Source organism: Sus scrofa, chromosome 7 (assembly GCF_000003025.6).
Source record: "Sus scrofa isolate TJ Tabasco breed Duroc chromosome 7, Sscrofa11.1, whole genome shotgun sequence".
NCBI classification, from domain to species: domain Eukaryota; kingdom Metazoa; phylum Chordata; class Mammalia; order Artiodactyla; family Suidae; genus Sus; species Sus scrofa.
In genome coordinates this window covers 34,727,666-34,755,665 of record NC_010449.5, presented here as the reverse complement: position 1 = coordinate 34,755,665, position 28,000 = coordinate 34,727,666, and the positions used below count along the sequence as shown (strand labels likewise).

At 54.1% G+C, this 28,000-nt stretch overlaps 2 protein-coding genes across 2 annotated transcripts in view; both read left to right on the top strand.

The window, feature by feature from the left end:
- KIF6 (kinesin family member 6) overlaps window positions 1–15,330 on the top strand; it is a 355,709-nt gene extending 340,379 nt beyond the window's left edge. The window contains 3 exon segments of the mRNA XM_003128378.6: window positions 3,874–3,963; window positions 5,688–5,794; window positions 14,353–15,330. Coding sequence (XP_003128426.4) covers window positions 3,874–3,963; window positions 5,688–5,794; window positions 14,353–14,405 — 250 coding nt within the window. The 3' untranslated portion in view covers window positions 14,406–15,330.
- Window positions 20,876–27,895, top strand: KCNK16 (potassium two pore domain channel subfamily K member 16). The gene is made up of 5 exons (XM_021098660.1): window positions 20,876–21,144; window positions 24,331–24,445; window positions 25,980–26,146; window positions 26,839–27,004; window positions 27,320–27,895. Exons 1-5 carry the CDS (start codon window positions 20,932–20,934, stop codon window positions 27,541–27,543), a joined length of 885 nt encoding a protein of 294 aa, XP_020954319.1. The 5' UTR covers window positions 20,876–20,931; the 3' UTR covers window positions 27,544–27,895.

Sequence of the window (28,000 nt, the reverse complement as noted above, 5' to 3'; positions counted from 1 at the left end):
GGGGCTGGTCCCCTGCCCCCCCGGGGTTTTGACAGGACTCTGATTGCACCACTTCCCCAGGGATGCTCAGGGCCTGTGGGCCGATCACACTAAATTCACAACACTCTGATGGGCAACCCAGGGGGCCTAATTGTCATTAATATTGCTTATTAATCCTTGTTGAGAAAGAGATAATTAATTCTGATGGCTGGCATACTCTCTCCAGAAGGAATGTCAATATGAGAAATGAATTCACTGTCAGGGACTGGTGGGTCAGGAGAGCGGAGGAAGGTAGTGGTGGCGTGACCCTGAGGGCTCAGAGCCGAGCTGAGGCATCCAGGGATGGGAGCTTCAGGGCTGGGGGAGTCACACCTCTCCGGAGCCCCAAGCCTTCACAAGGCATCATGTGAGCCCACGCGAGCCCTCCTGCATGAGGCCACAGGCTGGACAGCTGGCTTTGCAGAGGGTACTGGATCGTGCCCTTCTGCTCTGTCATGTCCAGCTCTGCCTCTTCCACCCACCCCCAACCGGCAACACTGGGCACCTGTGAGTGTTCCCTGGACTCCTAGAAAAGGCTCAGCTGGGAAACCACTGAGTTCATGAGCCATTTGTGTGCCAATGACTTGATCTTGAAAGACTTGCTATAGCTGCACACTGACCTTGACCTGGCATCATCGACGCACCTGCAGAAGGGACAGCCCTTTCTCTTTCCCTGGCACCAGGATCCTTCAGAGGGAGCCTGGGAACTGGCTGCTGTGCTCCGAAGAAAGGTGTGCAGAGCCTGCCACCTTGTGGCTGCCTCTGGTCCTACAGCAGCCCTTACCATTCAGCACAGATGCTCAATTCTCTACCATAAGAGATGCTGAGATGCTGAGAAACAGACATGGGAATCCCAGGCTCTGATTTCCTTTCCTATTTGTATCACCTACAGTCCCAAACCTGTGAGGCAGGCCCAGGGTAAGAGGCCCTGCCACTGGCTGAGATGGGAGAGAATGGAGCCTGGATCTGGGGAGGAAGCTGTGCTCTTGGCTGAAACAGCAGGTTGTGAGGCCTGGGGAGGGCATGGGGTTGGTGACAGGGCCAGAGAACCTGTCTCTAAGCCTGCCCTACCAATCAGCAAGAGTCCCCATCTGTAAAAGGAGGGGTCTAGCCAGGTGAACCAGAACCTTTTTAGGCCTCTTGCTACTCTGTCATTGTGTCTAGGCAGGGCCATTGCAAAGCAGTGTCACTGGCATCCTGGTCAGCTGACCTCAGCTTCCAGTGGGGTACTGCTGGGCTTCACTGTTTCAACCGGGAACCCAAGGCAAGAAGCCCACATCAGGCAGAGAGTTAAATGGGTCACATTGCACCTGCGTGAGCTGTTGGCACTGACTTTTCACTCAGAGAGCACAGAGCTGGCCAGCCAGGGCCACGCAGGGTCAGTCCATGGGGTCAGGGATAAGCCATGGGTCTCCGGCATGTGTGTCCTCAGAACTCCCGAGCCAAGTCCGATTAAGAAGGCTTGAGTTCTGAAGCCTCACAGACTTGTGACTAGATCCAGATTCTGCCACTTACCAGGTCACTTTTAGAATTTCTTTAGCTTCGCTAAGCCTCAGCTTGCTCATCTATATAAAGGGGATGATGAGGCTATTGAGAGGATTAAATGGCACGATGTTGACAGAGGACCTTCCCGGGACCTGAGGGGTGGACAGTGTCTAAAAACGACAGTTGTGATCCTGATTGTTTTGTGCAGGTTCCATGGCCGGTACGTGCGATGTTCTAATAATGAAAATTAGTGCACAAACCATGTCATAGATGGAATGTTTGTGTCCCCCACATTCATATGTTGAAATCGAATCCCCAGTGTGATGGTAAAAGGTGGGGTCTTTGGGAGGCAATTTGGTCTTGAGAGTGAGGCCCTCAAGAATGGGAGTAGTGGAGTTCCCGTTGTGGCTCAGGTTAAGAGCCCAACTAGGATCCATGAGGATATGGGTTCAATCCCTGGCCTTGCTCAGTGGATTAAGGATCTGGCATTGCCGTGAGCTGTGGTGTAGGTCACACACGCGGCTCAAATCCAGCATGTGGCTTGGATTTTGTGTTGCTATGGCTGTGATGTGGGCGGGCAGCTACAGCTCCAATTGGACCTCTAGCCTGAACTTCCATATGCTGTGGGTGAGGCTCTAAAAAGACAGAAAGAGAGAGAGAAAAAACCTCTTGAGATGAGAATGCTGGAAGATCAGTGTGGGAGTGACTTCCGGACTTCATCAAGTCCCCAAGCAGAAAATCCGCCAGACTGAACCGAAGGGGAGGGAGATGGGAAGGGGCAAAGGCAGGCCGGTGGACTCTTGGATTTCACAGGGCAGGATGAGAGAGCTGGTCGGCTGTGAACGTGTGCTGTTCTTCAAGACGAGGGAAGAGTAACAGCTCAGGGATGATCACAACTGCCTTTTCCATTTCCATTTCCAAAGGGGGACATTATCATGTTGTCATGGATTTGTGGTGATCATGTTGCAATGCATAAAATTATCCAATTAATATGCTGTACGACTGAAAGTAATATAATACCATAAGTCAATATCCTTCCATAAAAAAAGAACACATTAAAAAAAAGTGGGGAGACTTTCAACAGGCCAGACAGCCTCTACCCAAAGCTGTGGGGCAGGGCTGCTTGGCAGAACCATGAGGGCGTGGCCCTTGCCCAGTGGACCCTAGCAGGACCTCCAGCCCAGTGGGTCCAGATGGCAGGGCCTCCAGCCCCGTGGGTCCCGAGGACAAAGCATTGAGCCAAAGAGGATTGTCTTCTCAAGGCTTAAGGTTTCATGGACTTTGCACTGCTAGGTCTGGTCTTACTTGGGACCTGTCACTCCATCCTGCTTTCCTACTTTTCCCTTTTGGAATGGAAAGGTCTATCCTTTGATGTATTTTGGAAACACATAACTTGCCTGGTTTTACATGTTCACAGCTGGCAAGGTATTTTTGCCTTAGGATGACTCATACCTCAGGTCTCACCCATATCTTATTTAGATGAGATGTAGATGAGATTTTAGACTTTAGACTTCAGAGTTGATGCTGGCACCACTTGGGAGCTGGTGGCATGGAATGAATGTATTCTACATGAGCAGGACATGAATCTAGCAGAGGAAGGGGCAGTGGGGCATCAGGGGCAGAAGGTATTACACTGAATGTGTCCTCCAGAAGTTCGTAGGTTGAAATCTACCCTCCAGGGTGAGAGTATTTGGAAGTGGGCCTTTAGGTCATGGGGGTGCGGCCCCTGTGAATGGGGTTAGTGCCGTGATACAAAGAGGCCAGAGGGCGAGCTACCTCTCTTTCTACCATGTGAGCACACAAGGAGCATTTGGCAGTGTTGCCCATGCCGACACCCTGGTCTCAGACTTCAGCCTCTAGAATAGGGAGGTGGGAGGACACCCAATCTGTGACATTCTGTTACAGCAGCTGGAATGACTCCCAATCACCCACAGCAGAGGATTCCATCAGAGTCACGGAACACCATCAACTAAGCATAGATTAGCAGCTTAAACAACGGAATCTATTTCTCACGGTTCTGGAGGCCAGGAAGTTCCAGATCAAGGCCCAGCAGGTTCAGTGTCTGGTCTGCAGGTGGCTCTCTCCTGGCTGTGTCCTCACATGGTCGAGGGACAGTGCTGATTTCTCTTCCTCTCCTTATAAAGACATCAGTCCTGTTATGGGGGCCCCACCCTCATGACCTCATCATAACGCATCACCTTCCAAAGGCCCCATCTCCAAACACCATCCCACTGGGGATTAGACTTCAACATAGGAATCTGGGCGGAGGCAAAACCTACAGTCCATACAGCTGCTAAGCATAAACCCTGAATTTCCTCTTCTGTAAACCTCCTCCCACACCTTTTCCTCTTGTCCATTTGTCTTTTGCAGTGATGTGTACACCAGGAAGATCCTGCCCTCGCCCGGCCCCCTCCTGCCCAGCGGGGAGCAGAGCGGCCCCAGCAACCCCCCGGAAGACAGGTCTGTGCTCTTCTCCCTCTGAGGCAGTGGGTGCAGTGGGAGGAAATCCCACACCCAGGAACCCCGTGTGCAGGGGCCTCGCAGACAGAGCCCAGGGCAGGCCTCTGCCTGGTACCCCAGGAATTCCCGGGAACCTCTTATGGATGCCCACCCCCAGAGCCAGGGCCCCAAGCAGAGAGAGCTGCTTCCTGAATCCTTGTAAATAGACATCCCTGGGGCCTTTAAAGGAACAGGAAACAGCCCAAGGGTGGTCCCACCATAGCCCACCAGGCTCGCACGCTGAATCCCCACCCCAGACAGTGACAGATGCGGAGTTGACAAGCCTGGTCTCGGGCCTGTGAGCCTTTGGCACCAGGCCAAGCAAAACTGATGAGGCCTCTTCCCAGCGCGGGCTCTCTGCGCCCTCTGACCAGCATGCCTGCGGGCCCTGCTCTTCTCCCTGGGGCCGTCCAAGGGCGCATTCCACCCTCCGTCCCTCCTAGCCCAGGGAGAACGCACAGCTCCAATGCAGCCCCTGGCCTCCCTGCTTTGGCTCTTCTGGCCGAGTTGCTAGAACGCCAAAAATTGCATGTGATGCCAAACAGCCTTTGTGATTTACACCCTCGCTACCTCCAAGAGAGCAGACACCACGCCTGCTGTGTGGAGTGATGGGTGTGAGGATGGACATGGCCAAGCCAGGGAAGCACCTTGCTTTGCATTTTCATTAGGGGGATTTTTGCATAGGAGTTGTGTGGGGAAAGAGGAAGACAAAGGGGACATGCATCCCCCCTTTTTTTGTCTTTTTAGGACTGCACCTGTGGGATATGGAGGTTCCAGGCTAGGGTGGAATTGGAGCTACCTACAGCTGCCGTCCTACACTACAGCCACAGCAACGCTAGATCCGAGCCACATCTGTGTGACTTATGCTACAGTTCAGGTCACTCGAACCCGCATCCTCAGGGATACTGGTCAGGTTCTTAATCTGCTGAGCCACAACAGGAATTCGCCATCCCTCCCTTTTTAAGGGGATTTCACTTCTGACAAATCTCATTGGCCAGAACCTGATCACCTGGTCACACATGGCTGCAAAGAAGGCTGGGAAATGTAGTTTTTCAGCCGCTGCAACATAATCAGCTGAATATTATGGTTCTGTTTTTAAGAAGAGATGGGAGAAGAGTTATCTCTGTCTCAGGAGCAACTAGCTTAGCCACAGTGGGGCGCAGACTGTGGGGACACATCTGAAAGGATGTGACATCTAAGTTAGGTGCGGAAGGAGACAGGCACAGGTAGAACAGGCTTGGTTTGGGTAAGTTAGGGGCGGGGGACAGGACAGTAGGATGAGGGGTTGGAGAAGGTGCCAAGAGGAAGCACATTTAGCCACATCTAATGGGCAAGCAGCCCAGGACGAGGAGGCAGCTGGCCAAGGGCCTGAGGCCGGAAGGAACTTGGTGTGTCCATCCGAGTAACAGGGTGGCCAGGACGCAGCAAATGGGTCCCAATCATCCAGGAACAAGCCTGAATCTCATTCCAAGGGGGAGGAGCCCCTAAGGCTTTGAGCCAAAGGACCAGGGGACACAGGCAGGCTGGGTGTAGAAGGATGGCTGTGGGGGCTGCAGAGAGGGAGGGGCCAGGAGGCGGCAGGGCCTTAGGTGAGATCCAACCACCGAATGCCCAAAGGGGTTTGGAAGGTACATGCTGGGGCCAAACATAAGGCGTAGTAAAGGGTGACTTGTGGTTGTTTCCAGCATCCCAGAGAGGCCGGTGTCGTCCGTCCCTCTCACAGGGGACAGCCAGACGGACTCCGACATCCTGGCCTTCATCAGGGCCAGACAGAGCATTCTGCAGAGGACAGGTAAGGGGGCGTCCCCAGGCGCCCGCCCTGCGCCCGCACTCCTGAGTCGGGGTGGGGGAGGTAGATGCCAGAACAGCAGGCAGCTGAAGGAAGCAGCAGGAAGCCTCCTGCATGTCCCCAAAGCCACAAGACTGGCCTTGCAGTCACCCACGTGTGCCTGCCCCCAAATTCCCCCAGAGAAAGCGCCAGGAGGCAGTATGGGAAACCTCCAGTCAGGCAAAGGGGTGGCGGCCCAGATGGCCTTGCCCCCATTCCAGACTGGCTCTTTCTGCTGCCTGTCCCCAGAGCCGGCTCCCCTCTGCTCAGCCCTCTCCAAACAGGAAGGGGCCAAGGGATGGTTTGGAAAGTTGCAGAACCCGGGCGAAATCTCACTTTCCTGTTGGAGCGAGGCTCTCGCCAATGAGGTGTAACAGCACCTGAAGGCTTAGGCCCGAGGACATGGTAGCAGTTACAGGAGAAACAGGTGGTGCGGCAGAACCAGGAAGAGAAAGAGAAGGCCCCTCCTGGCCTTCGTCTGTGGCCTCCTCTTCCTCTCTGCACCTGCCCAACCGCCCTGAACGGGCCTTTTCTTCTGCCTTCCTTCTGCCCAGAGACTCACAGGGACAAGCCGCTGGGCCCCTTACCCAGCCCTGCCTTTACTTTTTTTTCCATCAACTGATTTTTTTATTTTATTTTATTTTTAAAATTTTTTATTATGGTTGATTTACAATGTTCCATCAATTTCTACTGTCAGCAACAGTCATATGTATATATACACACTCTTCTCACATTATCTCCCATCATGTTCTATCCCAAGAGACTGAGTACAGTTCCCTGTTCTTATCTATTCTAAATGTAATAGTTTGCATCCCCAAGCTCCCTGTCCATCCCACTCCCTCCCCCTCCCCCTTGGCAACAAGCACAAGTCTGTTCTCCATGTCTGTGAGTCTGTTTCTGTTTTGTGGGTAGGTTCATTTGTGCCACATTTTAGATTCCACATATAAGTGATATCATATGGTATTTGGCTTTCTCTTTCTGACTTACTTCACTTAGCATGAGAGTCTCTAGTTATATTCATGTTGCTACAAATGGCATTATTTTGCTCTTTTTTATGGCTGAGTAATATTCCATTGTGTATCTGTACCACCTCTTCTTAATCCATTCATCTGTCGATGGACATTTAGGTTGTTTTCCTGTCTTGGCTATTGTGAATGGTGCTGCAGTGAACATATGGGTGCGTGTATCTTTTTGAATGAAAGTTCCCAGCCCTGCCTTAAGCCTCAGCCTCATCCCAATGATCCAAAGGCTCCTTATCAGGCTTAACCCTGGTTCCACATGTCAGCAAGGCCCCCAGCTGGGTGAGACGGCAGACTCGGACCTGTGATGGCTGCCACCTGCCCTGAGAGGCCCACACTCAGCTTCACCACCAACTGCCTGCAGTTTAGACGGTGGAGGTTTGCACAGGGATAGAGCACCCCGGGTAAAGCATGGCCTTTGTCAGAGCATCCTCTCCCTCACTGCAATGCCTGCCCGCTTACCGTTCTCCCTTCGCCACTAGGATCAGCCACCACCACCATTGTCAGGCATTTTCTGAGACTGAGACAGGCTGGCTCTGCCACCAACCTGCTGTGACATCTTGGCTACATAACTTGCCTTCTCTCGTCCTCAGTTGCCTTGTCTAAAATAGAAAAAAAAAAATGAGTTCCCATGTGGATCAGCGGGTTAAGGACCTAACTTTGTCTCTGTGAGGATGCAGGTTTGATCCCTGGCCTCACTCATTGGGTTAAGGATCCGGTGTTGCCACAAGCTGTGGTGTAGGTCACAGATGTGGCTCAGATCTGGTGTTGCTGTGACTGTGGTATAGGCTGGCCGCTGCAGCTCCAATTCGACTCCTGGCCTGGGAACTACCATATGCCATAGGTCAGCCCTTAAAAAAAAAAGGAAAAAAGAAAAAAATTGAATTTGGATTCAGTCCTCTCCAAGGCCCCAACTATCTCCACAACATTCTAATGGTGTGTATCGGCCTCAGAGTGATGCTATAATACTGCACAGTGAATGGACACTGTATTTATTAGGCATCTTCTATGTGCCGGGCAGTGTACCCAAACTGGAGCCATACCAGTGAACAAGGCAGACTCAACCCCGGACATTCTGCAGCGAGAGAAGCAGTCAGTAAACACATCCACTAAGACACAGGGTCAGAGGTACCAGCGAGTGCTCTGGAATAGCTAGACCCCCGGGACGTCTGCTTCTGGCTAGAGGGGGAGAGCTTGAGCCTGATGACTGACTTGTAAGAGTGGCGCACCTGCGCAGTTCTGGCCATGAGCCTCCACTCCCTCTGGGAGAAGCAGAAAGTGACCAGCCCCGGGGTAGGGGGTGGGGGGCGGCAGGGGAAGAGAAGCTTGGCTTTGTTGCAGGGTGGGGAGAAGGCCATCATGGCCAGGGAGCCAAGCTCGGGGGCAGGGCTTCCGTTCTGAGTGTGCTAGGAACCCTGTGGAGCACTTAAACCATCGCATGATGAGGTCTGATTGGTATTTTCCAAGCTCATGTGGCCGTTGTGTGTGGTGTGGGAGGTGCGGGGCTGGGCAGCGCAGTTCATTTCTATTATTCCATGGGATGCTCCCGGGAAGGTCCAGGGCGAGGGTGGCCTGGACTTGTCATCCACCTGGACCGGACACGTGAGGGTCACGCAGACTCGTTTACTTGTTTATATACTGAAAGGAATGGTCCAGTGGGGGTAGGGTGGGGAGGGGGTCTATGACGTGGGAAAGAGGACCAAATTGGCAGGGGAGAAAATTCTTTGCGGAAGTAGAGGGGAGAATGCCCAGGTCATAAGCGGAGGGCGTGCTGGCTTTGGGAGCCAGGAGACAGCCCCCCAGCCAACAAACCCATAAATGTCAACCACCATTTGTCCCATCTGTCAAGAAGTCTACAAATAAGCAATATTTTCAAGTTCTGTTTACTCAGCTTTTGAACACATAACAGACATGTTACCATCCAACCCTCCAGAGGAGAAGAGGCAAAACCCAGGGTGTAGGTCCGGTTGACGTCTTCCTGCTGAGTCCAGGCCCAGCTGGGGCAGAAAGCGGGGCGCTCTTGTTATGCCATGTATGGCATGTTACCATTTCTGCATTTTGTTTTCATTTCTATTATACCATGTGATGCTCTCGACACTGCTGTCAGGTACCCAGAGCCAAGGGTATATGACCCCCCTGTTGATGGCTCCCCAAAGGCAGAGCCAGGATAACCCAGGCCTCCTGCGCCCTCTCCACGGGGCCACACTGCGTGGAAGAGCCACCCGCTGCCGGGCACTTGTCTCTCGGCCTCTGCCCTCCCTTCAGCCCAGGACTCTCTTCTCCAAACAGACAGCAGCCTGGAAGCAATTCATCAAAGCAAACATGAGTTCAAGGCTTCCATGTTTATCCTTTTTGTTTTGTTGTGTTTTGGGGGGTTTGGGGGTTTTTTAGTTTTGGGGGTTTGGTTTGTTTTTTGTGTGTTTGGGATTTTTTTTTTTTTTTTTTTTTTTTTGCTTTTTAGGGCCACACCTGTGGCATATGGAAGTTCCCAGGCTAATCAGAGCTGCATCTGCGACCTACATCACAGCTCATGGTAACACTGGATCCTTAACCCACTGAGTAGGGCCAGGGACCGAACCTGAATCCTTGTGGATACTAGTCTGGTTCTTAACCCACTGAGCCACAACGGAACTCCCTCAGTCTTTATTCTTAAGCGAAAAAGGAGAATCCTGGGTTCTTAGTGACCATGGGGCCATAGAGGAAGCTGAAGACAGGGTGACAAAGGTTCCCTCTCTGGCCAGGTGGAGGCCAAGGGTCTGGCAGGTGCAGCGCCTCCTGACACACATACACGGCCCACTTTCCAGGCGTCCCTGTCAGGCAAACACACAGGCTGGGGCCAGGCACCTTCCCAGCCAAAGCACACACTCCCTCCCCCCTGCCCTGGCCCCTCCTCTGCCCTGGGCCCCCCTCCCCCCTGCCCTGGGCCCCCGCTCTCAATTCAGTGGCTGTCAGGCTGGGCTTCTTCGGAAGTGCTCATTAAGGGGAATTTGTGACTGTCAGCCTGCAAGCAGGAGCCCGAAAGCGTAATTTAACATGAGCCTCGCCTGCCAGCTCTTAGACTTCACCGAGGGCCAGGTTGAAGCCACTTGATTTAGGATTCATGGAAAAGCTGCGGAACATTTAAATCCCTGCCAGGGGCACACACGGACAGGTATATCTCCCCCAGAAGGTGTGTTAGTCATCCACGGTGTCAAATCTGCTGTTTCTAACTGCCAAGGGTATCTAAGAGCTGAGAAAATGAGATTAACCCCTTTCTAGAGGGCCCTTTAGGAAAAAAAACAAAAAACAAAAAATTCCCTCGATCCCTGAGTTGGAAGTATTTCCTCCGGACAGGAACCTTGGTGTGACCCCCGGGACCACGACACCCTCCTCTTAGCTAGTGCCGGGAGGAGGCTCTACCTGGTGCCCCAAAGCCCCCCGCGCCCCCACCCCCACCTCTGCTCTAAGACCTCCAGTCCCCGCTCCCTTCAGGATCCCTCCCAGTACAACTGAAGAACCCAGATCTGGGAAGGAAGAGACCCAAACACAGGGGCCGTCTCCACCCTGGGGACCTTAGGCAGGTCACCTCCTCCAGCCTCCCCATCAGATCTATCAAGTTCAGATTCCGCCTTTGCCTGGGTGGTCAGCCTCTCCTGAGATAATGCCCATCAAATCCCTCTTAAACTGCCAAGCCCCAGGAGCCGTCAGCAGGAATGCTGGCCTCTGTGGTAAGGACTGGTCCAAGGCAGTGAGGGGTGACTGGGTTTTGGGAGGCATTTTGTTTTTTTGTTCGTTTTGTCTTTTTGCCTTTTCTAGGGCCGCTCCCATGGCACATGGAGGTTCCCAGGCTAGGGGTCGAATCGGAGCTATAGCCACTGGCCTACACCAGAGCCACAGCAACGCGGGATCCAAGCCGTATCTGCAACCTACACCACAGCTCATGGCAATACCAGATCCTTAACCCACTGAGCAAGGCCAGGAATTGAACCTGCAACCTCATGGTTCCTAGTCGAATTCATTAACCACTGAGCCATGATGGGAATTCCAAGGCAATTTCTGTTTGTTTTCTTTTTTTTAATTTTATCGAAGTTGAGTTGACTGACAATATTGTGTTAGTTTCAGGTGTGCAGCAAAGTGAAGCAGTTTATATATATATATATATATATATATATATATATATATATATATCCATGTACCCATTCTTTTCAGAGTCTTTTCTTATGTAGGCTATTGCTGAGTACAAGCGGATTTCCCTATGCTGTGCAGTAGGTGCTTGCTACCGTCTGTTTTCTATACAGCAGAGTGTAAGTGCTCATCCCAACCCTCCTAATTTATCCCTCATCAGTGGGATTGTTTTTTAAATGCTGTAGCCGTAGCCTCCACTCCGCGAATCTACAGTCACAAGATCCCGATAGAGCCTGACAGCTCCATCACTTAACTAAGGTTCATAAAATCAGAACTGAACTGGATACGGCGCCTTCTGCTGTGGGTTGAGGTCTGTGTCCATGAGGAACTGTGGCGCGGAGTCCGATGCGCTGAGGACAGGAAGGGAGAGCATCAGACACACCAGGGCGTGAGAAGGTGATATGTCTCAGGTCCCTCTGGACCAAGGCTCCCGGCTCTGCTGGACATGGGGAACCCCAGGGCCCTTAGGAATCCTCCTACCCAGGCCACTCCCAGGACGAATTAAATCAGAATCTCTGGGATGGGCCAAGACCCACTGCCTGCATCTCTCAATCCCGAGGACTGGCGAGGGCAGGGGCTGGGGCCGCCAGGTGTGTGGCTGCTGACCAAGTCGGGGGTCTGATGCTTCCCATGCACTTTGGACAAGCCTCCTGGGCCAGGGTGAGCGGTGAGGAGCACGGAGGCTGAGCCAGCTCCCACCCAGGACTGTCACTGCCTCTGCCCCCGCTTGCCTTTGGTGATGACTGGGGGCGGGGTGAGAAGACACAGCTCCGGGCTGGGCTAGGAATGGCTTAGAAATAAGGACCATCGCCATTTCTTTTAGGGCTGAATAGTTCATCATATGTGTCCTTATATGCGTTATATATGTATTTTTCCTTTATCCACTCATCCATTGATGTACATTTTGGTTGCCTCTACATCTTGCTTTTATGAATCATGTTGCAGTGAACATGGGTGTGCAACTATCTCTTCAAGATCCTATTTTGGGAGTTCCTGTTGTGGCACAGTGGTTAACGAATCCGACTAGGAACCATGAGGTTGCGGGTTCGATCCCTGGCCTCACTCAGTGGGTTAAGGATCAGCATTGCCGTGAGCTGTGGTGTGGGTTGCAGAAGCAGCTCGGATCTCGCGTTGCTGTGGCTCTGGCGTAGGCTGGTGGCTACAGCTCCGATTCGACCCCTAGCCTGGGACCTCCATGTGCCGAGGGAGCAGCCCTAGAAAAGGCGAAAAGACAAAAAAATAAAAAAAAAAAAGATCCTATTTTGAATTATTTTAGGTGTAGACCCAGAAGTGGGATTACTGGATTGTATTGTAGCTCAATTTTAACTTTTTGAGGAGTTACCAGTACTTTTTTTTTTTTTTTTTTTTTTTTTTTTTGCTTTTTAGGGCCATACCTACAGCATATGGAAGTTCCCAGGCTAGGGGTCAAATGGAGTTACAGCTGCCAGCCTACACCACAGCCACAGCAATGCGAGATCTGAGCCGCATCTGCGACCTACACCACAGCTCACGGCAACACTGGATCCTTAAGCCCCTGAGCAACGCCTGGGATCAAATCCGCATCCTCATGGATACTAGTCAGATTCGTTTCTGTGGCGCCACAATGGGAACTCCACCACTACTTTTCAAATAATCCATTTCAGACGATTTCTGATGGCAAATGTTTAGCTCATCAGTGAGTATTTCTTTCTCTCTTTTTTTCTTTTTCTTTTCTTTTTTGGCCTTGCAGAGGCACATGGAAGTTCCTGGGCCAGGGCCCAAAACCGAGCCACAGCAGTGACAAGGCCAGATCCTTAACCTACTGAGCCACCAGGGAATTAACCATTTTTGTTTATTGGGTCTTTGGTTTGGTTTGGTTTGGTTTGGTTTGGTATGGCCACAGCTACAGCATGTGGATGTCCCTGGGCCAGGCACCAAATCCAAGCCTCAGTTTGACCTATGCCACAGCTGCAGTAATGCCGGATTCTTAATCCACTTGCCGGGCCGGGAATTGAACCTGCACCTCTGCTGCGAACCAAGCTGCTGCAGTCGGATCTTAACCCACTACACCACAGCGGGAACTCCAGGACCATCTCCATTTAATTCAACAGTGAGGTCAGCCTAGGATCTGGCACATAGAACTAGGTCTGAAGACCAAGGGCTCCTAGCCTTGAACTGTTTTCACCCTCTTCCTCGCCGTTACCTCCCACATTCAACGTGTCACAGAGAATTAGGCTTCTTCCTCAGGAACAGCGGGCAGACCACGCCCAAAGGCCCCAGCAGCCAGGTCCCAGGTGGCTGCACCTGCACCCCTCCATCTCTCTGCCCGCTGCAATTTTTTTTAAACACTGTTCTTTACCCAAGAATCTTCAGAAATTCTAATTTGCTTAAAGTTTCAGCCAATGTTAAACAAATTAACCCCATGTCAGTTCGTCTTACACTTTTCTGCCCCAGTAAGCCTAAGTGGGGCTCTAGATTCTAAATTTCTTTGTTTTGTATTGGTTTGGGGCTTCGTGTGGGTTGTTTTTGTTTGTTTGTTTGGGGGGGGGTTGTTTGTTTGTTTTATGGCCGCACCTGCGGCATATGGAAGTTCCCAGACTAGGGGTAGAATCAGAGTCACAATGGCCAGCCCACACCCTAAGCCACAGCAACACTAGATCCAAGCCACGCCTGCGATCTACACCACAGCTCACAGGATCCTTAACCCAGAGAGCAAGGCCAGAGATTGAGCCCACATCCTCATGGGCACTATATTGGGTTCTTAACCCACTGAGCCACAACAGGAACTCCAGATTCTGCATTTCTTAACAAGCTCCCAGGGGATGCAGTGCTGCTGGTCCACGGGGCAAAAGCCAGGAGCCATGCTAGCTACCTCGCTTTTTCCAGGTACCTCCTTTGCACCAGTATTTGGATGATGAAAGTGAAGCCCAGAGAACGACCATGGTTTGCCCAAAGTCACATCATGAGTGGGGACCATCCTGCTAGAACTCAGGGGTCCTGCTTCTCAGTCCAGAGAACCCTTCTCCCTGTGCAGCCATGGGAGGCTCCAGGAAGGCGGCTTCATGGTCAGGAGGAACCATCGTGGAATATCATGAGTATCTGGGGCAAAAAGCAAGGAGAGACTCTCTGAAAGAATTAAGTCAGAGTGTCACTGAAAACCATGGGGTTGGAGAATAAGTGCAGGTCCTGACTCAGGGACTTGAAACTTTTGCAAAACAGCAAAGGAGGCATTTCCTTCAGCTCTTGGGGAGTAAATGCAGCTCCCAGGAGTCAGACCCTGAGAGATGCCCTGCCCGACATCCACAGGGAGAGGTCCCTGCCCCACACACAGCCTGACCAACAACACCTGTCTCCTTTCAGGTTCCAATGATCGTCCGCCAAGCATTGCAGCAGCAAGGACAGAGGACAGATGAAGGCGCCTCCTCTGCCTCTCCCGGGCTTCCAAGTGATCTGTGGGCTACGGGGAGCAACTCATGACTTTGATTCCAGTGGAGGGGATGTGTTCCTTTGAGGGTGGTGTCCTGGAAGCTGCCAAGGGGGCTGGGGCCAGGTTTCCGTGCCATCCTTGCTGTGGGTGTCGGAGCTGCAGGCAGCCGGGCAGTGCCAGGGTGCTGGGGGCGGGACAAGCTCACTCTTGTGGTGTTTCATGTAGCAGATCTTAAACCTTTGAGATTTTGAAATAGCGCCATCACAGTGAGTGTCAGGAAACTCATGCTGGTAGGACGAGGAGGAAATAATAACGGGTCTTTTTAGCTATTTGCCAGCCCAGCCCCTGCCCCAGCCCCTGGTTTGGAACCCAGGAATGGCTGGAGCAGGCCAGGCAGCAGCTTGGAGCCCAAGACAAAGGTGGTGGAATGCAGGGCATCTTGACGGCCAGTCCCCTTCCCCCGGCCCAGACCCTCCACCAACTCTCATGGCCGATGACCCATAGGCAGTGCCTAAATCGGCTCTATTTTCAGGGAGCCACCCCCACTGCAGGGTCTAAGGTCCTGGCAGCACCCAGAGAGCATTGGACAGCTTCCAGGGGCCCAGCAGGGCACTGAGTGGAGCCGTGTGTGTGCCTTGGCTTCACCCTCACCCCAACCTTGGAGCTCTACAAGATTCGGGCCAATTCTCCCCAGTCCCACAGTGGGAAGGTAGCTGCCCGGGTCTTGACTCAGAGAGCTGCCTCAGCATTCTAGGCAGTGGAAGGTGGGAGCCCCCAGGAGGCCCCGGGCACTGCCACCTGCCTCAGGGCGCTGGCAGCAAGGTTCCCAGCCAGCTGCAGCAGGGGAGGGGAAGGTGGGAGCAGGGAATAGCCCTGGAAATGAAGCCACCTGAATAAAAATGCTTGTCTGCTGCTCCTGTTATCTCTGTCCCCTGAGTACAGGACCTCATCACCCTGGAGAGAGCATGAGAGAGGACACGGCAGAACTGGCTCCCCCACCGCCCCCTTCTCAGGTCTGGGGAAAAGGGTCCCGCTGGAGAAGCTGGACTGTTACGTTTCAAAGCTACACAGGCTCAAACTGCTCCTTTAACCCACACCCAGGGTTATCTCACAGGAAAGTGAAGCTAAGGGGTGGACCTGGTTGCTAATAGCCAGTTAGTGGCATATGTACCCAAGTGACCCTCTGGTCACTTTCTAGCTCATCGTTCTGTTGTATTTTCCTCATCACTGATTTTTCCCCCCTCTTTTTAGGGCCCAACCGGCACCGGAAGCATATAGAAGTTCCCAGGCTAGGGGTCAAATTGGAGCACAGCTGCCGGCCTACACCACAGCCACAGCATCGCCAGGTCTGAGCTGCACCTGCAACCTACACTGCAGCTGACGGTAACACCAGATCCTTAACCCACTGAGCAAGACCAGGGATTGAACTTGCATCTTCATGGATACTAGTCATGTTCCTTACCACTGAGCCACAGCAGGAACTGCTGACATATCTTTCTTTATTTGCTTATTTTTTTAATGGCCTGCAACTTCCCCCATCACCAAGACTAAAACTCTGTGACAACAGGGACCTGTCTGTCCAGCTCATCACCCATCAGTTCATGAGGGGCAAAGTCAGAACCAGCTCTCCTTCTCAGGCTCCCCTGGGCATTCTGGCCCTCACAGGTCTGTGGCACGTGGTGAGGCCTCAGTAAAGTCCACAGGACCAGGGGGAGGCCTGATTCTAGAAGCCTCCCCAGGAGTCCACAGGGCACACACATACGTAGACACACACACATTCACTCCCTCTCCCTCTCTCTCTCTCCCTCTCCCCCTGAGGAGCCCTGTGGAGTTGGCCAGAGTGCCTCCGAGGTAGCCTCAGGGTACCTGCACACCTTAGTGCCTCCCCTCTGGCACTGGCCAGAGTCCACGGCCTGTAGCTCTCCTGCAGAGACATTATCTCCTGGATGCAAAGGCCTTACTGACAGGGTTGTGTGGTGCAGTCCCACGCCGTGTGTGGACTCAGCCCCTGCAGCCATCACTAAGGCCGGAGAGGAGATGCAGGAGAGGGAGGCAGAGACGGCTCCAGAGTCCCCGCCCAGTGGAAGCCGGCCCTTGACGTGGACACTTGCTCCACACATGCATCCTCCCCGGAGCTCTCCGGCCCCTGCACGTGCGGGAAATGGATGAAATGTTCTGAGAAGACTTGCCAGCCAGCCACCTGGGCTCAGCGGAGCCACGGCAGGTCAGAGCACCTGCATTCACTCCAGGCCGAAATGCGTGGAGCTTTCCAAAAATGCCTTCTGGAGAGCAGCCTGGCCGGTGACTCCAGCCCGGGCCCTGCTAGAACAGAACTGGCTCCACCATTCCCTGGACAGGAAGTGTTAAGAGGAGGGAGGTTTAGAATGTGGCCTTCTTGGATCTTGAAAAAAGGGGATTTTTAGAAAGCAGATAAACTGTGGTGGATTGAATAATTAGCCTTAATTCTTCACCCTCCTCCCCCGTAATAATTATTTGCCAAAGCTCTGCCACAGCCTCACAGGGACAAAGTACACTTTGCAACCCTTAAAGTTGGACTTGGCTCTGCGACTTGGTCAGTGGGATGTGTGTGTGACTGTCCTGGGCCTGTCCTTTAACCAGCCCTCAGCTTTCCCTCCCTCTGCTGGTCACATAGTCAGGCTGGATGTCCCCTGAATCTGAATGTCTGGTCAGGAGGGCAGACAAAGCGCCCCCACACACACGCACACACATACACATACACCCGCACCCCCTCCCCCACCCAGGAGGCCGTCCTACACCTTTCGCTGTGGGGCAGTGACAGCCACACAGAGCGTGCAGCCCTGGTCCCCGGGGGCTCAGAGCAGCATCTGAACACACAGCTCCTGCTCTCCACCTCCCCGTCCCCTGCAGGGGACATACCTGGGACCAGTGGGCCTGTCTTCTCCCCTTACTTCCAGTTCAGAACGTGCCCCTTTTCATGTGTGTGGCCACGTGCTATTGAGCGGCTCCGTAGAATACCGATGTTGGACGGCGGTGGGCGGCCGGTGCTTCCCCTACCTCCAGGATCACTCGGATGGAAAGAGGCCCATGTCCAGCTGCTCTGTTTGCTCTGCAGGCTCTGCGCATCGTACATGACATTGATCGGGGGGGGGGGGTTGTTTTTCTTCTTTTTTGTCCAATCTCCTTATTAGTTCAGCCTCAGAGGGTCCCTTATCACTGCCGGATGTCAGGCCACACTCTGCCATCAGGCCTGGCCAGGTTAGACTCTCCATTAATTGATTTTGCCCTCCTCCCCCCGCCTTGGGAAGCACACATTGGCTCTGCCCATTAGCAGCAATAATTCCCTGAAAGGGATTATAAATCATGCCCCGCGTCCGTCCATCGCTCTGGGCGGAGCGGGACCCACGTGGGGAAGTGTCGGGCAGGGAGATGGAGCATCTGATGAGCAGGGGAGCATCTGATGGGCATCTGCAGCCCAGCAGTTTCCCTCCCAAACCTGATCTAAAGCAGGTGCCTGCACACAGAAGGCTCTCAACCAGCATTACTAGTGAGGGAAGAAGGGGGTGCAGGGGGGCTTCTGAGTGCTTCAGGTGACCGTCCACCCAGTCCACCACCAGGGTACCATTCTTTGACTCTGAGGCCCTGAGGGTGTCAGGAGGCCCCTGTTAAAAACCAGAATAGCTCCTGGGAAAGACTGTCCTAAACTCCAGCCAGGTGACGCCCCGCCGGTCTTCGGGTGTGAGAGGAGGAAAGAGAGCTGAGGGGGAGTGGCCCCAGTCGGGGAGAGGCAGGAGGAGGCAAGCCCACAGGAGGGTCTTCATACCTGGTCTGCAAAAAGCAGATCGCTTGGCCCCCAGTGAACCCGGCACCCTCCCTGCTCAGGAGCTGGCTGCCCCGGCCCCCTCCCCCAGCCCATCACGGATGCCCCCCGACACTGCCTTCCCCACCTCCCCCCCTTTCTTTCCTTCCACCTGAGAACAACTCAGGATAGAGAGGTTGCTAGGACCTGCCTGAGTCCCGCAGACAGCAGCGGACATGCTTTCTAAACGGTAGAGAGAGAACCCTTCACATATTAGCTTCCCCAGGGCAATAAAATGGGATTTGATTATCACACGGCCTGACAGGTGTAAATACAACCCCAGCTTAGAGCCAGGAATGAGTGAGTCTGCGGCGACGAGATGACGGCCAGCACCCTGCCTGGACAGAACATCTTTGCCCACAAATCCCCAGCCACCTCTGCCCAGACCCACTGGCCAGAACCGGGTCACAGCCACCCCAGCTCCATGGAGCTCAGAAAGAGAGGGCAAAGGGCAGTCAGGCTGATTCCCTCCCCATTTCTGGGCCCCTCTCTTCTGCTTCTTCGTGAGTGTGCTTTCCATGGCCTGGCTGCACCGGGGGCTCCTTTGGGAACGGTCCACAGGCTCCTGGAGCCGTTTTGCCTCCTGTGTGCAGAGCCAGAGATGCCCACTGCCTCCTGCGTGCAGTGACTGGGCTGGGAATACAAAAGCCCAGCTCCCCACTTCCTGGGGCACAACTGCCTCACCAGGGCTCCCCAGGAACCAGGAAAAGGCCAGCACTACGGAGCCCCGTTTGAGCCTGCTTGTCTCTATGTGTCTGCACTTACTCTGCTGCTCATACACAAATCCCCCCCATCAGGGCTGCTCTCAAGACAGTGGGGAGCGGGATTATCATGATGCGTGAGGCCAGTCAAGCTCCGTTGCCCAGGGCTGCAGAGCACAAATGCAGGGTTCCGTTAGCTAGGGAGGAGAAAAAGGATCTGAGGCCAGCAATTCGCAGCTCATTAGAGAAAACACCAGAACATGCAGCAGAGAACTCACAACCCTGACACACTGCTCATGGGACTGTAAGATGGTGTGGCCACTTTTGGAAAACAGTCTAGCGGTTCCTCAAAAAAGTTCAGGATAGACTGACCACGTGACTCAGCAACTCCACGTCTAAGTGCATACACGAGAGAAATGAAAACAAACAGCCCACAAAAAAAAACTTGTACATGAATATGCATAGCAGGATTTTTCACAATGGCCAGAAAGTCAAAAGAACCAAATGTCTATCAACCGATAAATGGATAAATGAAATGTTAGTGTTTCCATGCAACGAACTATTATTCAGCCATAAAGAATGAAGGGCTGATACTTATATGGATGAACCTTAAAAAACAGTATGCTGGGAGTTCCCATTATGGCTCAGCAGGTTAAGAACCTGACTCGTATACATGAGGATGTGGGTTTGGTCCTGGCCTGGCTCAGTGGGTTAAGGATCCAGCATTGCCATGAGCTGTGATGCAGGTCACAGATGCGCCTGGGATCTGGCATTGCTATGGCTGTGGTGCAGGCTGGCGGCTGCAGTTCCAGTTTGACCCCTAGCCTGGGAATTTCCATATGCCACACAGGCAGCAGTAAAAAGAAAAAAAGAAAAAAGAAAAAATGTATGCTAATTGAAGAAGCTGGACACAAAAAGCCACATACTGTATGACTACATTCACATGAAATGTCCAGTTCAGGGAAATCCAGAGACAGCAAATTAAAAGTTGCCAGAAGCAGAGGGGGCAGGCTTGTTGAATGGGGGTGATAGTTAGAGGGTGTGGGGTTTCTCTTTGAGATAATGAAAATGTTCTGAAATTGATTGTGGGGATGGTTGCAAGACTGAATATACTTAAAAATAAAAATCATTCAACTGTCTACTTGTGAAAAGTAGTATGTGAATTATATCCCAAAAAAAGCTGTTACAAATACTCGCAAGCACCAGCAAAGAAGAGAAAGAGAAGAAACACCCTCATTGGCACCCAGCCAGGGCCAGGGGGTCCTTTTAGCTTCTTTTTATTCACACATACATCTCATCAACACATCCTCCTGCTAAAGGACTTCAAACAAGGAAAATTATCAGCAAAAGCTCTGAAGCAAACGCAGCCGATTATTAGGAGCTCCACCCCTGATGCTGTTCCTGACCCAGATTATCATTTGTCTATTTGCTTTGCCCTGATTTGTCACCCAGTTCCCTCATCCTCCGGTTCCCCCGATAGGTGGGTCCATTATTCGGGCCGCTTGGTAGCCATGGCAACTGACTACAAGGTGTATTCACACCCATTCTGATTTCTTCCCAGTTCCTGCGCTTGGGGCTTGAAGCCGTCATGGGTAAGGGGCTGGGGGCTGCCCAGGGGACCCACTCTGGCCCATGCAGAGTGAAGTGGGTCTGATGTGGCCCCGAAAAGCCCATCCAACTTGGAGGCAGAAGGTGAGACACGAACAGCCTCAGCAGGTCTCTTTGAGGGGTCCCTGCCCCAGAATTGCTGCTCTCCGTGGAAAAAAAAAAAAAAAAAAAAAGGCTGGGCGGGGGGTGACAGGCCTGTTTGCACTCACGGCACTTAGTGCAGCCAAGCTGAGCGCACTGTTCAAACAGACTCCCTGGCCTCCAGACACCTGTGCTGAGGAGGGCGAGGCAAGCAGAAGGCTGGGCGCTTCCCGCCTCTCCTCCCACAGCCAGCCCCAGGGCCCTGGCAGAGTCCTGGGCACACCATGCCCCACGCTGGGCTCTGCCCCTGCTGGGGTGGCCGGGTGCTGCCCCTGCTGCTGGCCTACGTCTGCTACCTGCTGCTCGGAGCCACCATCTTCCAGCTGCTGGAGAAGCAGGCAGAGGCTCAGTCCAGGGACCAGTTTCAGTTTGAGAAGCTGCGTTTCCTGGAGAACTACACCTGCCTGGACCAGCAGGCCCTGGAGCAGTTTGTGCAGGTGAAGGGGAGATGGTGGTGGATGGTGGGCAGAACGGGGGTCTCAGAGCTCGTCCAGAGCCGTCACCCTGGGGCTGAGGCCCTATTTGGAAGTGAGTGTGGTGGGAAGAAAGAGCTAGATGAGACCTAGTGCTGGATTCTGGCCCCAGGTCTATGACTGGATCATGGTGTGACATTGGGCAAGTCACTTAACCTATTTGGTTGGTCCTCTTCTAGGTGAGGAGAATCGTCTTATATGTGCTGCAGACATTTGACAGCTGAGTAAAAGCGCTTTACGCCAAGCGGCCCCTTGCTGCATAAACATGAACCGTGTATATCAGTGTTATCAACACTGCACACAGTTCCTCCCCCGACACTCACGCACTTCCCCTTCCCAACTCCCGGCTGCTGACCACACTTGAGGGCTATGGGTGGGAGACACGGATAAAGGTCAAGAGCAGCTGCCATGCCGGCAGCAGAGCTGGGCTTGGTGAGCAGTGATCAGGGTGGCTGACTGCCGCTGATACTGTGCCCGTGAGAGGGGGCGGCTCTCCCTGATGGCGAAGCAGCTCAGCCCTGCTTGGGCCCCTTCTGCTGCCCTGCACAAACTCTGGGACCCCAGCACCCTCCCTCCCAGGAATCAGGCAAAACCAGGGTGTTGCAAGGCGGGGGGGGGGGGGGGTGGAGTTGAAGGCATTCAAGACCAGGAGGTCGAATGGGTGACAAAATGTGCCATAAAGGAATGAGCCAGGTGCAGAATCATCACAATGATGATTGGCATTTATTGGGTATTTACAAGGTGCCTCAAGCAGCATGATGGGGTCAGACCAGTTCTGACCATCGTCTGGGTCCGAATGTTTTACATGGATCTCCTCATTCCTACTACCGCTACCACTATCTCCAGTTGGTAGGTGAGAACTGGGGCAACAGAGAGGTCAAGCATGTTGGCCAAAGTTGCACAGTTAGTGGTAGAGGCAGAACTCAACACCCAAGCCTTCTGCTCAGCACCACACAAATTAGCATCAGTGCAGGGGGAAGGATACAGCCTAGAGCAGCAGTTCTCAAAGTGTGATCCCCGGACCAGCAGCGGCTGCACCACCGGGGAGCCAGTTAGAAAGGCCAACCCCCTCAGCCCCAATGAATCAGCAACTCCGGGGGCGGAGCCAACAGCCTTGTGTGAACACGCCCTCCAGAGGACGTGATGCTCCCTCAAGATGGAGAACATCTGGCCTAGGGGATGACCGGTGTGGGCTGGCTGGTCAGAGAACTTTCCAGAGCTGTGAGAGACTGTCCAGGCCTTTTCTCCAAGAAAGGAGGCTTCCGGACTCAGGCTTCACTTCCTTGCCCCCCAGCAGCACCACACTGGGGCTGTAGCACCCTTATCAAGGCTGAGAAGGTTCAGGAGACTCTCAAGGCGGGGGTGGAGTTCCTGGAGGCCTGGAGGCCCTGGAGGCCCTGGAACCACATTCTCCCTCAGCCCCGGGTACAGGCAAAACCCAGGAGCCAGAGGGTAGGGGGATGGTTTGTAGCTGGGATCTAATCAGTGGCCTCAGGCTTGACCCTGGGCGGTAACACTGATGAACACCCACGGGCCTCCCCAGGGGTCCTGAGCCTCCTAGGGAGAGACCCTCACTTGCCAAAGGACGTCTAGCTGAGAGGCAGAAGAACGCCGGGATGAGATTCCCAGAGAACACAGATTCCACCTTCCCTCCGTATCCGTGTGGGATTGGGGCCCAGAGCCTCCGAGCATGCGCAGGCTTCTTAGCGCAGCCCTCCGCCTCCGCGAATGTGAACCCGCGGGTGTAGACCCTGCGGATATGGAGCGCTTACTGTACTGTTCAAATCACAAGAAGAAAAAGACCTATAGACGGTACTAAACACCATACCGAAGACTGACTCTGCAAGGAAACAGGGCCTTGCCCAGGGTCCCGGGACTCGCGGCGGACCTGCGGATTCCTAGAGAAGAACGGAAGGTCCGCCTTGGGCGCCCTCGCCCACGGCACAGGCCCCCCTCAGTGGATGGAGAGCCTCAGACTGGCGTGGGGGACAGCTGGTTCTAGAATGAACACTGCTCCCATAGGCGAGGGTCTCTGGGGAGCGGGCGTGTTCTGGAACGTTCGGTCCTGGCCTCTCTGGCTGTGTGGGAATGAGAGGGAAACCAGAGTTCACAGGTCAAGAGGCCAGTTCTGCCAAAGTGAGGAAAAGCAGACAGCCTGTGTCAAGACATCCAGATGTCTGGGGCCACCCCCACTCCACCTTTACCCCCCTGCCCCCCCCCACCTACCCCCCCCCGTCCCCCGCAGGGCTTGTTCACCCAACCAGTGGGGAAACATTTCCCACAGGACCTGGGGCTGGAGCTTCCCCTCCTCCACTGCTTCCCTTTCCTGCCTTTGGGGCTCTACCAGGTGGCAAGGCTGCACTGCTGCCCTGGGACAGGTCACAGCGACACGGGAGGAGGGTGGGGAGCAGATGAGGGAGGGAGTCCTGCCCACCTCTAAGCTTGAGCCTGAGGTGTTTCGGGTTCTGTAAACACACATTCAGCAGAAGCACACACATGCCACATACAGCACCCATGCATACACCACGCGTGTGCAACACACCACGCATATACAACACACACACACACACACACACATACACACACCCGGACCTTTGCCCTGGCCTCTGATGGAATTTCTCTGGTAGATCTGGGGTGGGACTCACTAGGGGGCAGCAAAGAGCAAGACTGACAGCTCACCTGAAGCTGAGAACACAGGGTTCTGTCCCCCACCATCAGCACCATGGGAGAGCAGCCCCTTGGTTTTTCTGTGGTCCCCAAACCCCATTGTTCCCAAGTAAACCCTTCCAGGAACATCCAGCCTGAAATCTACCCATCGTCCTGCCCACCCATGTGGTCTCGCCCTCTTGGCTGTAGGCAGCATCTCCCCCCCGGACCAGTCCACAAGCACCCTCTCCCTCTTTAGGCCCATTTCCCATCCATCAGCCACACTTCGAGCCCACATGCACCTCAGTCAACCCTGGCCAGTGGAGCAGGCAGTGGATTTGGAATCCAGTGCCCTTGGGCAGGTCAGCCACTCTGAGCCTGAGTTTCCTCTTTGTGAAATGGGAATGTGACTTTGTAAGAATATCATGAGGTGAGACAGGAAAGCACTGGGCAGAGAGCTTGGCCACCAGCCAAGCTCCCTCTTCCTCCCACCCCATGCCACAGGTCATCATGGAAGCCTGGGTGAAGGGCGTGAACCCCAAAGGCAACTCCACCAACCCCAGCAACTGGGACTTCGGCAGCAGTTTCTTCTTTGCAGGCACGGTCGTCACCACCATAGGTAAAGGGTCAGGGTGGAGAAGGGAGGCCCAATGCACCTGCTGACACCCCATGGCTTCCTTATGGTCACCAAAGCAGATGCTGAGACAAGGATGTGGTTTATCTAGGAGGCGATTCCAGGAAGCACGAGAAGTAAAAAGAGAAAAGCAATAAAGTTTGCAGTAATGAGCAGGGGGACTGGTTGGGGTGACTGGGTTCACCAGTGTTGAGGACCCTCTAAGAAGTTAAGGAGAGAAGTTCCCATTGTGGCGCAGCAGAAACAAATCCGACTAGGAACCATGAGCCTCACTCAGTGGGTTAAGGATCCAGTGTTGCTGCAAGTTGTAGTGTAGGTTGCGGATGCGGCTCAGTCCCGTGTTGCTATGGCTGTGGTGTAGGCCAGCAGCTGTAGCTCTGATTGGACCTCTAGCCTGGGAACCTCCATATGCCATGGGTGTGGCCCTAAAAAGCAAGAAAAAAAAAAAAAAAGAAGAAGAAGAAGCAGCAGCAGCTAAGGAGAGCCCTGCAGGGGTAAGGAAGCAGGTGTATTTATCTACCAACTCCTGCCCCCACTAGTTGAGGGCTGATCCCGGATGTGGTAATTCTCCAGTATCTTGGACCCGGCAACAGACCAAGTGCACTCCTGGGGCCAGAAGAATCTCTCAGGTGGAGAGAACAGGGACTGGGGAGGGAAGTCATCTGTGTGACAGGAACTGTCCACCAAGCCGCAGGGCTGTCCTGGGTGTTCTGGGCACCAACCACATCTGCTGTACCCCCATACCACCTCCAGACCCACCCCGGCTAACCCCACTCTTCCCCTCCTTCCAATCAAGTCTAATTCCATATGCCATCTTGAGCTCAGGTGACATTCAAAGCAGATGGTGTGGGGGCGGGGGAGTATGAACTCCAACCAGACCCAAGCTTGACTCTCAGGGAGCTTCCAACCTAGTAAAGAGGGATGAGATGAGCACACTCGAAACGAGAGCACAAGGTGAAGTAGATAACTAGATAGGAATGACACGGGGCACTGTGGGGAATCACACCTGCTCAGGAGGAAGAGGGCGGCAATCAGGAGGGCTTCCAGGAGGCAATTTTTGGGAGATGAGCCTTCGAAGCAGGATTCTTACATATAGCGATCATCCTAGAAAAGGTCGTGAAGAGTGTTCTGGATGGAGTTCCCATCATGGCTCAGCGGAAACAAATCTGACTGGTATCCATGAGGACTGGCCTCACTCAGTGGGTTAAGGATCCGGCATTGCCTTGAGCTTGGTGTAGGTCGCAGATGCAGCTCAAACCTGGCATGGCTGTGGCTGTGGCATAGGCCGGTGTCTACAGCTCCGATTAGACCCCCAGCCTGGAAGCCTCCACATGCTGCAGGTGTGGCCCTAAAAAGAAAAAGGAAGAAAAAAAAGAGAGAGTGTCTGGAAACAGAGGCGCTTCCCCTCCGCTCCTCTCCTCCTCCTCCTGATGGAACAATCAACCTCTGCTGGAGTCTGTCAGGGAGGCAGTTCTAACCCCTCCCTTCCCCGTGTTTGCCCACCCTCCTCCCTCTGCAGGATACGGGAACCTGGCGCCCAGCACAGAGGCAGGCCAGGTCTTCTGTGTCTTCTATGCCCTGGTGGGCATCCCGCTCAACGTGGTCTTCCTCAACCACCTAGGCACAGGGCTGCGTGCCCACTTGACCGCCCTGGAGAGGTGGGAGGACCAGCCCAGACGCTCCCAGGTAGGGCCCCTCCCTCCCCACAGCCCCCCTCAGAAGTTGATGCTGAGACAGAGTCTGACCAGGTGGCTGTGAGGGGTTGACCCCGTGTAAGAAAAGGACCGGACAGAGGGAGAAGCTGGACTGTGGTGCCGGCTGGACAAAGACCTGGCCCGCCCCTGGACTCTGCCTCTACCCCAGTCAGCTGCTGGGAAGGTTTGCCCTCGGCCAGGCAGTTCCCTCTCTGAAATACACCCCAAGGGAGCTGACAGCTGGAGGCAGCTTGTCAGGGGCTTCCTCGAAGGGGGATCTACACCTCTGTGGTCACCACAGAGCTCCAGCAGCCCTTCCTGAGGTCAAAAGCAAACTCCAGTGCCCACCTGTCATCTGGCCCCTTGTGAAACCGGGCACAGTAGGAGGGCACAGGTGCAGAGCAATCGGAGCCTGTTCAATGACAGTCAGAGTCCCTGGGGGGAGGGGGACTGTCCGTGTGGACCCCAAGCCAGAAGGAGCCTCCAAATTCCAACTTGACTCACCAACACAGTCCCTCTGACCACAGCTTCCCGGCCCGGGCAAGGTCACACACACAGATGTGACACCCACCCCCCCGCCAGGGCAGGGCGGGCAGGGCGGGATCTGGCCCAGCCCACTTCCTCAGCTGCCCAGCCCCTCTGCCTTACACTCCCAAGTGGCCTCAGAGACTCCTCCCTTTCCAGCTACTGCAGACCCTGGGCCTGGCCCTGTTCCTGGCCCTGGGGACGATGCTTATTCTCATCTTCCCGCCCATGGTCTTCAGCCACGTGGAGGGCTGGAGCTTCGGCGAGGGCTTCTACTTTGCCTTCATCACTCTCAGCACCATCGGCTTCGGAGACTATGTCGTCGGTGAGTGAGAAGGATGTGGCCACAGACCTTGGGGTGGGGGCCACTGGGATTCAGGGGCTGGGGGGGATGTCAGCAGGGGTAACTGTTGAGGACCAGAGAGCCCCTGCTTATTCAGGGAGACAAATACGTTGTGAGACGGCTGTGACATCTCACAGCATCCTGGGAAGCTGCTGGTCTGGGACCCATGGCCCTTCCCCCCCAGGGACCTCCAGTGCTGATCCTTGCTATGGGGAGGCTGGTGGGAGCTCCCACAGAATGCAGGGGCGGCTGTGCCCTCAGCCCTCCAACATTCATCACACCCCCCTTCCCTGCCAGGCACAGACCCCAGCAAGCATTACATCTCGGTGTACAGGACCTTGGCGGCCATCTGGATCCTCATGGGCCTGGCGTGGCTGGCACTGGTCCTCCCACTGGGCCCCCTGCTTCTTCACAGGTGCTCCCAGCTCTGGCTGCTCAGCAGAGGCCTTGGCCTCAAGGAAGGGGGAGCCCCCGAAACCGATGGGCTCCCCAGACCTCAGAAGATTCCCATCTCTGCATGAGGACCCCCCAGTGGCCTCAGGAGCCCCTCCCAGCATCCCCAGCCCACCCCATGTGCCCTCTGGACATCCTGGCCCAGCTCCTTCTTTGCAACCCACTCACTTCCCAGCACAGAGCAAGGAGACAGGCGTGTCCAAGAAAGTACGAGAAAGGAGATGCAGAGGCAGAATGGGAGACAGATATGTGTGGAGCAAGATGTTGTCCCAGGGCCCCTCCCTCAAAAGTGACCTGGAAAAGCTCAGAGTTCCTGTGTTGACTTGGTGATAACAAACCTGACCAGTATCCTGGCCTCGCTTAGTGGGTTAAGGATCTGGTGTTGCCTGAGCTGTGGTGTAGGTTCCAGACATGGCTGAGATCTTGCATTGCTGTGGCTGTGGTGTAGGCTGGCAGCTGCAGCTCCAATTTGACCCCTAGCCTGGGAACTTCCATATGCTGCACCTACAGCTCTAAATAAAAAGC